The sequence below is a fragment of the Camarhynchus parvulus genome, chromosome 27, assembly GCF_901933205.1.
Source record: "Camarhynchus parvulus chromosome 27, STF_HiC, whole genome shotgun sequence".
Lineage (NCBI taxonomy): Eukaryota > Metazoa > Chordata > Aves > Passeriformes > Thraupidae > Camarhynchus > Camarhynchus parvulus.
In genome coordinates, this window is record NC_044597.1 from 5,453,874 (window position 1) to 5,463,700 (window position 9,827).

General features: G+C 68.5%; 1 protein-coding gene across 2 annotated transcripts; it reads right to left on the reverse strand.

The window, feature by feature from the left end:
- Positions 1–727: 727 nt before the first annotated feature.
- TBKBP1 (TBK1 binding protein 1) lies at positions 728–9,827 on the reverse strand. Of its 2 annotated transcripts, XM_030966422.1 has the most exons (10): positions 9,505–9,827; positions 8,002–8,226; positions 7,805–7,927; positions 7,614–7,718; positions 7,112–7,253; positions 6,592–6,752; positions 6,262–6,311; positions 3,367–3,485; positions 1,939–2,681; positions 728–1,719 (listed from the first exon to the last, which is right to left on the reverse strand). In XM_030966422.1, the coding sequence occupies exons 2-10, from the start codon at positions 8,221–8,223 to the stop codon at positions 1,591–1,593; spliced, it is 1,794 nt and encodes a 597-aa protein (XP_030822282.1). In that variant the 5' UTR covers positions 8,224–8,226; positions 9,505–9,827; the 3' UTR covers positions 728–1,590. The 2 variants fall into 2 exon arrangements, with proteins under 2 accessions (XP_030822282.1, XP_030822281.1); XM_030966421.1 differs by lacking the exon at positions 9,505–9,827 and having other exon boundaries at positions 8,002–8,595.

A 9,827-nucleotide genomic window follows, 5' to 3' on the forward strand; every position in this document is an offset into this window, starting at 1 on the left:
GCAGCCCCCGAGTGCCCCCCGGCCCCGCCGGGGCTGCCGGTGCCCACCGGGGGGCGGATGGATGGTGGGCAGGGGCTGCTCTTCCTGCCCCGTGCCCGGGCACACGCGGAGATGGGGCGGCGATAAGGCTGCGGCGCCGCGCTTATCTCCTTCACACCATCGGCCCGCGGCGCTGGGAGCCGCCTTCGCACCTGCTCGGGGCCGGGTCGGGCTGGGGGGCCGGGCCGGGACCCCCCCGGGGCTCAGCCCGCCCGGGGGTCGCTCCCGCCCGGGGGTCGCTCCCGCCCGGGGGTCCCGCAGCGCTGGCCCGGCCCCCCCAGGCCGCGGGAGGGGCTGTGGGACCCCCAATAACAGCAGGGAGGGACGGACAGATCCCCCTGCCCAGACCCCCAGGAAACCCGGCACAACCCCCCCGCCATCCATCGCCCCCCGGTGTGGTCCCTTCTGTCACCCCGAGCCCGCCGAGCTCTGATTGTCCCGTTCCGTGCCACCCGCCCGCCCAGCCAGCCCCAAGCGGGCCGGGAGCTGCAGGACACCCCAAACCTGCCACCCCCAGGGCCCCCCGGCCCCAGCCCCATCCCCGGGGGGCACCTCCAGCCGGACCCCCCTCTCCTCCCCAGGGACCCCCAGAAGGAGGCACCGCCGCCCCCTCCGCGGCGTTTCGGGCAGGTTTTATTGGAGTCGGTGGTCGCAGCGAGGGCGGGTCCCTCGTTCCGGGGGTCCCGGCTTTGGGGGGTTGGGGGTGTGCGCTGTGACACGGGGGGGACATGCAGCGCGAGCGGCTGGGGAGGGGGGACAGCGCTGCGCCCCCCCCTCCCGGCGGCTTTGAGGTAGATCGAACGTGGGGGGACGGGGGTGACGGGGGGGGCTCAGGGGAGCAGCCGCCTGCAGCCCCCGGTTAAAGCGGGGTTCGGGGGGGCTGCGCTGTCCCCACGCCGCGCGGGGGGGTCGGGGGGAGCCCCAGGGAGCCCAGTGCAATGTTGGGGGGTGGGGGGGTCCGTGCTGCTCCTCCGGGCTCGTTTCTCAGCAGCATCGTTGTGGGGAGGGGGGAAATTTGGGGGGGGGGGTGCTTTTAATGTAAAAGAGAGGAAAGACGCTTGAACCGGCGGGACGGGGCAAAGGGGACCGAGAAGGAGCAGCTGCCCCCGCTCCCACCTGCGGCCCCCTCCCCTCTCCTCCTTCCTGGGGGCCGGACCCGGGACTCGGCCCCTCGGATCCTCCCTGAGATCGAGCAGCGGCACTCGAGGGGACAGAGGACACCCAGGGGCACAGACGGGCCACTCCGGCCACCGCCTGGCACGGCGTGGTCCTGGTACCCCGAGTGGAGCACCCGAGCCTGGCACGGGAGTGAGGCGGGCGGGGCTGGACCCGCTCCGAGCGGGCCGGGGGCTCGGGGGGCTCCGGGGGTGATCCTGGTACCCCGGGCACGGGGGTGAACCCGGTCCAAGAGGGCCGGGGGCTCGGGGGGCTCCGGGTGAGGGCGGGGGGCTCAGTCTTTCCGTAGCTACTGAAGACTTGGAGGTATTTCGGGAGCCGGGCGCTCCCGGTGTGTTTCCATGCAGCATCCAAAGGTGGGGAAGGGGGCGAGGCTCAGATCTTGCTGTTCTCCAGGTGCGAGTCGATGTGTTTGACCAGGGCATCGTCCGGGTACCCGATGGGGAAGGCCAGCTGGCACAGCGGGCAGCTCCGCACCTCCGAGTCCACCGTCTCCAGCAGCAGCTGCGGGGGGCACAGGGCGACGCTGAGACCCCCGCGCTGGGCACGTCCCCTCTGTGACCCCCCAGAACCCCCCCGCTGCCCCCAGCCGGCCGGGAGGCCGGGCGACAAACGGGGAAACTGAGGCACGGCACCTCGCTGCGGGGTGCCGCCGCGCCGGGGGGGCTCCCCCGATCAAACCCCCCCCAAAACCCCGCGGGGAGATCGGGGGGGCCTGCTCACGTTGATGGAAGGCCAGGACTGGGCGTGCTCGGCGCGGGCGTAGGCGGCCGCCGTCCGGTGCGCGGCGTCGGCGTCGGGCGCGGGGAAGCCGGCGCAGAAGGAGGCGCAGCGGATGGCGCCGGCCTCGGGGCTGGGCGGGCTGGGCAGCGCCCACTCCTCCTCGTCCGACGACTGCTTCTCGAAGCGGACGTGCTCCTCGAAGGGCTCGTGGGCGCTCAGCGGGGCCCCCGCGCCCCCTAAATAGACCTCGCCGTAGGGCCGGTGCTTGGGCAGCGTGGAGGCCTCGGGCTGCAGCCAGAGCGAGCGGCTCTGCTGGTACAGGGCCACGTTGGTCACCTCCGAGTAGCTGCGGCGGCCCTGGAAGCCGGCCTTGATGTGGCGGCTCGAGGGTTTGGCGTAGGCCAGCTCCATCCTCTCGCCGGGCAGGCGGTGCGGGGACGCCGAGCTCGGAGCGGGGCAGGGCGGCGGCGGCGGCGCGGGCGAGCGGCGCTGCTGGCCCGGGGACTGGCTGGGCGGCGGCACCGGCGAGCGGCGCTGCTGGGCCGGCGACTGGCACGGGCCGGGGGCGGGCGAGCGGCGCTGCTGGGCCGGAGATTGGCTGGGGGGTCCCGGCGAGCGGCGTTGGAGGGCGGGGGATTGGCACTGCGAGCGGCCCGGAGGAGCGGGCGAGGGGCACTGCGGGGCGGGCGAGCGGCGCTGCTGGGCCGGGGAGTGGCACTGCGACAGCGGCGAGTGGCGCTGGCCTGGCACGGGACAAGGGGCACGCACGGGAAGTGCTCGGCGTTAGCGCCGCGGCTTGGCAAGTGTGGAAACGTGGAACGCGTGGAAATGTGGAAAATGCGGAAATGTGGAAAGTGTGGAAATGTGGAAAGTGTGGAAAATGTGGAAATGTGGAAATGTGGAAATGTGGAAAGTGTGGAAAATGTGGAAAATGTGCCTCAGCATCCAGGGGCATCCCGGAGGGAGGGGTGGGGATGTGGCTGTTGGGACCCCCAGAGGGATGGGAGATTCTGGGGGGATGCAGGCAGGGATGGATGGTCCCAAGGATGGATATTTTGGGATGGGACGGTCCCAGGTATGGACACTCCTGGGTATGGATATTTTGGGATGGATCTCCCAGGTATGGATGGTTTCTGAATGGGACATTCCCAGGTGTGGATGATCCCACATACGGATATTCCCAGGTATGGCTACTTCGGGATGGGACACTCCCAGGTATGGATGCTCCCAATTATAGATGTTTTTGGGATGGGATATTCCCAGGGATGGATATTTTGGGATGGATACTCCCAGATACACCCAGCTAGGGATGCCCTTGCTGTGGGACACTGCCAGGGCTGGGCACCCTTGGGGACCGACACCCACCGGAGCTCACCCACCCCCTTTTCCCGGTGTCTGTGCCCCCCAGCCCTGCCTGGTGCCCCTTACCCCCGTTGAGGCTCTTGTCCTGCAGCAGCGCCCGCAGGATCTGGCTCTGCAGCGAGCTCAGGTTGCGCAGGCGGCACAGCTCCTCCGTCAGCTCCGTGTAGGCCAGCGCCAGGTTCACCCTGCAGAGGGGCAAAGGGGGCCGTGGGAGCCGCAGGAGAAACCCTTCAGCGGGGATTGAATCCCACTGCATCCCTCGGGAGGGGTTAAACCCTTCAGCGGGGATTGAATCCCACTGCATCCCTCGGGAGGGGTTAAACCCTTCAGCGGGGATTGAATCCCACTGCATCCCTCGGGAGGGGTTAAACCCTTCAGCGGGGATTGAATCCTCCAGCAGGGGTGGAATCCTTCAGCGGGGCCTGACCTCCCCCCTGGAATTTTGGTTGGTTTGGGTTTTGGTTTGGTTTTTGAATAAATACAACTAAAAAAGGCTTGGGGCTGCTGCCTGGATGGTGCTTCCAGCATTCCTCCAGGAAAACGCAAAGGAAATAATGGCCCAGGGTGAGAAAAAGGCACCTCAGGGCGTCTGAAGTTCCCTCTCTCCGCCCGGCCAATTCCGAGGACAATTGTTCCGACCCAGAGGACAATTCCCAAAGGGGACACGGTGGCTCTGCGGGTGACACAGCCCCGCGGACCCCCAGGACCAACTCAAACCCAACCCGAATTCACTTTTCTAACTCGAAGGGAGAAGCTGCGGCCAGGGCGCGGCGGGTGCTGCTCCCCCCGCTCGGAAGCGCTGCCAGAATCAGCAATTCTGCCCCAAGTTGGTGTCGCTTTCCGAGCCGGGCTTCTCGGCGGGGACGCGAGGGGACGAAGGAGCCGCGGGGCCGGAGCTCGGCGCGTCCCGGCGCGCTCCCGCTGAGCCGTTGTGACACCGCGGGCACCGGAGCCGCCGCTCGTAACCGCGGCTGACAGCGCCGGGCCCCGCCGGGCCCCCGGGCACAGCGGCCCAGAGAGGTGGGAAAGGAGGAGGAGAAGGGGAAAGTGAGGAAAAGGATGAGGAGAAGGAGGGGAAAGAGTGAGGGGGGCAGGAGGAAAATAATAGAGGAAAAAAATAGGGAGGTGAAGAAGAAAAGGAAAAGGAGGGGAAAGAGAAGTAAGAAAAGGAGAAAAAGAAGGAAAAGAGAGGAGGACAAAAAGGAAAAGAAGGAAAAGTATGAAAAGTATGAAAAGTATGAAAAGGAGGAAAAGGAGGAAAAGGAGGAAAAGGAGGAAAAGGAGGAAAAGGAGGAAAATGAAGAAAATGAAAGAAAAGAAGGAAAAGAAAGAAAAGGAAAAGGAGGAAAAGGAGGAAAAGGAGGAAAAGAGGAAATGAGGAAAAGGAAAAGAAAGAAAAGGAGGAAAAGAAAAACAAAAAACCCTGGGGACACCCACAGGATGTCACCTTCGTGTCCACCAGGCCCCTTTTGCTGCAGAGCTGGAGGAGCCGGGGTGGGGACGCGCCTGGCATTGGCACCCATGGGTGCAGGAGTCACTAAAACCCACACAATCCCCCCAAAACGCGGGGCGGGGTGGTCTGACCCCCCAAATCCCCACCCTGCTCTTTCCAGGGCTTTCCTCAAGATTTGGCTCCTGGTTTTTCTCGAGAAGGAGTCCAAGAGGGAATAACTGCAAGCTCAGAAAGCCAAAAAAAGTCAAAATTTCAGAAAATAAACAAAAATAAAGGAAGATCAGGACGCGGGGGGAACCCCGCCCCAAGCACAGCGCGGCAGAAGCGCCAGAAAATCACCCGGAGATGGAAAACGCCGATAAGGCGCTTTTCACACCCAAGAAAGCAGTGGCGGAGAGAAGCAGGTGACAAAAAAGAGCTGAATCGGCAAGAAAAGAGCGCGCAGGGAAAAGCTGTGCCCGGGGAGGGGGTGAGGAGCCAGCCCTGCCTCAGTTTCCCCATCCCAGCGTGGTGAATTTGGGCTTAAAAAGTAAAGATTTTGGTGGTCGGGGAACGTTAATGGAGATATTTGGGAGTTTTAATTTCCGTGGATGTTGCGGGAAAGGGGTGGGGATCTGGGGGTGAGCTCGGGTGACGGAATTTTATGGAAATGGAGGGAATTGGTGGAAACCGAGGGAATTCAGGAGGGGAAGGGAGAGGCGGGAGCCCCCCCGGGCAGGGCCCGGCTCCCCCCGGATCCCCGGGCTCTGATCTGCGCCGGGACGACAGAAACGGCGGCAGCGTCCAACACCTCCGGAGCACGAGGGGCCGGAGCCCCCGAAACAACAGCCAGCGCCTTCCCGGGCCGCTGTCACCTCCCATCCGTCCGCAGCTCGGCCCCGCTGTCACCGCCCGCCGCGGGCACCGCGGGCAGCGGGCCCGAGTCACAGCGGGGACAGCGCCCCCGCCCCGGTGCCACCGGGAGCCACTGGGGGGGTTTGGGGGGGTCCGGGGACACCGTGACTGCCTCGGTGTCACCGTGAGACCTCGGGGGGTTTGGGGGGTCCGGGGACACCGTCACTGCCTCGGTGTCACCGTGAGACCTCGGGGGTTTGGGGGGGTCCGGGGACACCGTCACTGCCTCGGTGCCGCTCGCTCGGCAGCCGAGAGCCGTCAGTGCCCTCTGGAGGCAGCGCCGAGCCCACACCGGGCACCGGGACAAGGCACCGGGACACGGCACGGACACCGGAACCGGGCACCGGGACAAGGCACCGGGACACGGCACGGACACCGGAACCGGGCTCGCCACGCCCGCAGCCCCGCTCAGCCCCAAGCCCCCGGGGCGCAGTTGGTGATTTTGGGGTGCGGGATCCCCCCACTGCCGCACTTCAATGCAGGGACCCCCCCGGGACCCCCGTGCAGAGGTGTGGGGTGACCGCCGTGCCCCACAGCCGGTCCCGTGTGTCCCCACGGGGCTCCCCCAGTGCGGGGCTCCCCCAGTCCCCCCCCAGTCCCCTCGCAGCACTTACTGGTCGTCGCCCACCTTCTTCACCCAGGCCATGTCCCGCTCCGACTGCTCCTGGGGACAGCAGAGCCCCCTCAGCACCAGGACCGGGCGTGGGGGGTCCCAAGGGGTCAGACCCTGCCCTGCACCTGCTCCCAGACACTTCCCAGCACCCAAACCCCACATACTGGGAATGAGGGGTCCCAAGGGGTCAGACCTGCCCCCTTCCTCCTCCCAGACATTCCCCAGCAGGAAGGGGGCATAGGGGCGTTTTTTGGGGTCAGGCCCTGCCCCATTCCTTCTCCCACCCCCCGACCCCGGACGGGGCCGGTCCCAGCCCGGCCCTGCCCCGCACCTGCTCGCGGGTGTCCTGCAGGTGCTTCAGCTCCGCCTGCAGCCTCTCGCACTCGGCCTTGAGGTGCTCCTCGCGGTGCTGGGCGCGCTGGTTCTCCTGCCGCGCCGCCTCCAGCTCGGCCTCCAGCCCGCGGCTCTGCCAGCCCCCGGCGCGCTCCAGCACTGCGGGCACGGCCCGGCTCAGCTCAGCCCGGCCCGGCTCAGCCCGCACGCCGGGCTCACGTGGCACAGCCCGGCTCAGCCCGGCTCAGCCCGGCTCAGCTCAGCCCGGCCCGGCTCAGCCCGGCTCAGCCCGGCTCGGCCCGGCTCAGCGGCAGCCCGCCTCAGCCCGGCACAGCCCGCCTCAGCGCGGCACGGCCCGGGCTCAGCGTGGCACAGCCCGGCTCAGCCCGGCTCAGCCCGGCACAGCCCGGCTCAGCGTGGCACGGCCCGGGGCTCAGCGTGGCACAGCCCGGCTCAGCCCGGCTCAGCCCGGCTCAGCCCGGAGCTCCCGGGGCTCCCGGGCGGGGAGGGGCGCTCACCGTGGCTCAGGCCGGGGTTGGCGTGCAGGGCCATGAAAGGCACGTCCTGGGCGCCCAGGCCGGGGAAGGCGCCGCTGTCGCGCTGCCGCAGCTGCTGCTCCAGGCTCCGGATGCGGCTCAGGTGCGTCTCCACCAGCGCCCGCTGCGCGGGGAGGGGACACAGGGGACACGGCTGAGCCTCGGCCCCTGCCCGGGGCTCTCCTGCCCCCCAGCCCGGCACACGCGGATTTTGGGGTCGCTTTTGGGAGTGGGGTCCATCCGGTGACAGTGGCGTGGCAGGGGGGGCTCCCTGGCCGGGGAAGGGGAGCAGGGGGTGCCCGGGGAACACCGGAGCCTCGGCGGGGGGAGCGGGGACATGGATAAATCCGAGCATCCCTAAAACCCCAAGGTGGCCAGAACGGCCCCAGCCCTGCATCCCCGAGGACGGGGACACCACGGGCCCGGTGCTGTCGCGGAGGAGGGACAGGGACCCCGCTGTCCCCTGCTGGCGGCTGTCACTCACCATCTCTCCCAGCTCAGTCTCCAGGTCCGCCTTCTCCACGCACAGCTTCTCGTAGGCCTGGATCATCTCCTCCAGCTGCTCCTCCCGCTCTTTGCTCTTCTGCAGCTGCCGGGGCAAGATGGGGGGGATTTGGGGCTGGGGGCTGGCTCGGGGACCCCCAGAGCCCCCCCAGGCCCCCTGTCCCCGCTCACCTCGTGCTGGAACTGGTTGAGCTGCTGCTGCAGCGACGCCTTCTCGCTCTTGAGCAGCGAGTTCTCCTTGGCCTCGTAGAGGGAGAAGATGTGCTCCTCGCCGAACTCGCCGATCAGGGGGTACTGCAGCCGCGGGGCAGGCGGTCAGCGGGGCCGCCCCGGCCCCACGCGCCCCCCGGGCCCCCCCGACCCCTCACCTTGACCTCGTACATCTTGAGGCGGCGCTTGAGCGTGGAGTTCTCCCTCTCCAGCCCCGTCAGGCGGTTCTTGATGTCGTCGTAGGCGGTGATGAGGGCGAGGTGCGAGGCCGAGCACATCTCGCCCGACAGGTCGGTGTTGGGGCTGTCCAGCCAGTCCTCGTCCGGCCCCAGCGCCTCCTGCGTCAGGATGCTGATGTCGTCCTCGAACATGGAGTCCATGTCCTGCCTGCGGGGACACGCGGGTGACACCGGGCAGGGCGGGGGCTCTGGGGACACTGGGGTGGTGACCCGGCCAGGGCAGGGGCTGTGGGGGCTCAGTGGTACCGGGTGACAGTGCCAGGAGCTGCCACCAGCAGCAGCTCCAACCCCCGCTGTCCCTGGGGTGACAAGGGGACACCGGCCATGCCGTGCCATCACCTCCGTCCCCGCTGGGAACAGAGGGGACAGAGGGGACAGAGGGGACAGAGGGGACGGAGGTCCTGCCGCCGCCCAGGCTCCATCACACCAGGGTGGGAGCAGAGAGCCCCCCGGGGGGGACACGGTGACATTCCCGCTGTCCCCTCGCGGGAACGAGCACCAGAAATAGCGGCCGCTGCCGCCGCTGCCGCCCCGCGCCGCACGCGAGCTGCTCCCGGCCTCCCACGCCTCGCAGCCGTGCCCTAAATGCCGCTCACCCCCCGAGCCACCGGCCCCGGCACTGCCCCCAAACCCTCCCGGGGTCCCCGCCCCGCCCGTCCCGCTCTGCCCGGCGCTGACCCCGCACGGGGCTCCGCCGCGCCCGGGGCTCCCGGGATGGTTCCCGGTGGCTCCAGGGATGATTCCCGGTGGTTCCCGGGATGGTTCCCGGTGGCTCCCGGGATGATTCCCGGTGGCTCCCGGGATGGTTCCCGGTGGCTCCCGGGATGGTTCCCGGTGGCTCCCGGGATGATTCCCGGTGGTTCCCGGGATGGTTCCCGGTGGGAGAAGCGCCCGGAGCCGGCGCGGCCGCTGTGGCGCTGTCCCCTGTCCCGGGCGGGGACCCCGCGGGCAGGCGCAGCCCCGGCGGAGCTCTGGGCGGCACCGCCGCACGAATAATTCATGGCACAAAGCTGGCAGAGGGAGGAGAGGTCTGCAGGGGGACGGGGGGGGGACAGCGCGGCCCCGCTGGCACTGCCAAGGCCGGGGGTCCCGTGGGCACCGGGGGGAATAAACCACGGACCAGGGGTCCTAAATCCACCCCCGGTGCTCGGGCAGGGAGGGCACTGCCATCACCCCCTGGGGAAACTGAGGCACCCCCAAAGCCAGGATGAGACTCCCCAAGCTCCGGGACCCCCCAAATGAAGATCCCCGGAGCCCTGGGGGGGTCCCAGGCCCTGCCAGCGGAGGCACCGCGGCGACAGGATCCTCCTTGTCCCCAGCACTCGGGGCCTGGAGGCGGCTCTGTGTCCCCAGCCCGGCCCAGAGCCCCCCGGGCCGTCCCCGCTGCTCCCCGGCCTGCCGTGCCTCAGTTTCCCCGGACACCTGCCTTGCAGCGGGCCCCAGGCGTGGGGCGAGGCGGCGCGGGCTGGGCAGGGCTGCGGCGCGGGCACAGGCGTGTCACAGGCGTGTCACAGGCGTGTCACAGGCGTGTCTCAGGCGTGTCACAGGCGTGTCACAGGCGTGTCACCAGCGTGTCACAGGCGTGTCTCAGCGTGTCACAGGCGTGTCTCAGGCGTGTCACAGGCGTGTCACAGGCGTGTCACCAGCGTGTCACAGGCGTGTCACAGGCGTGTCACAGGCGTGTCACAGGTGTGTCTCAGGCGTGTCACCAGCGTGTCACAGGCGTGTCACAGGCGTGTCACAGG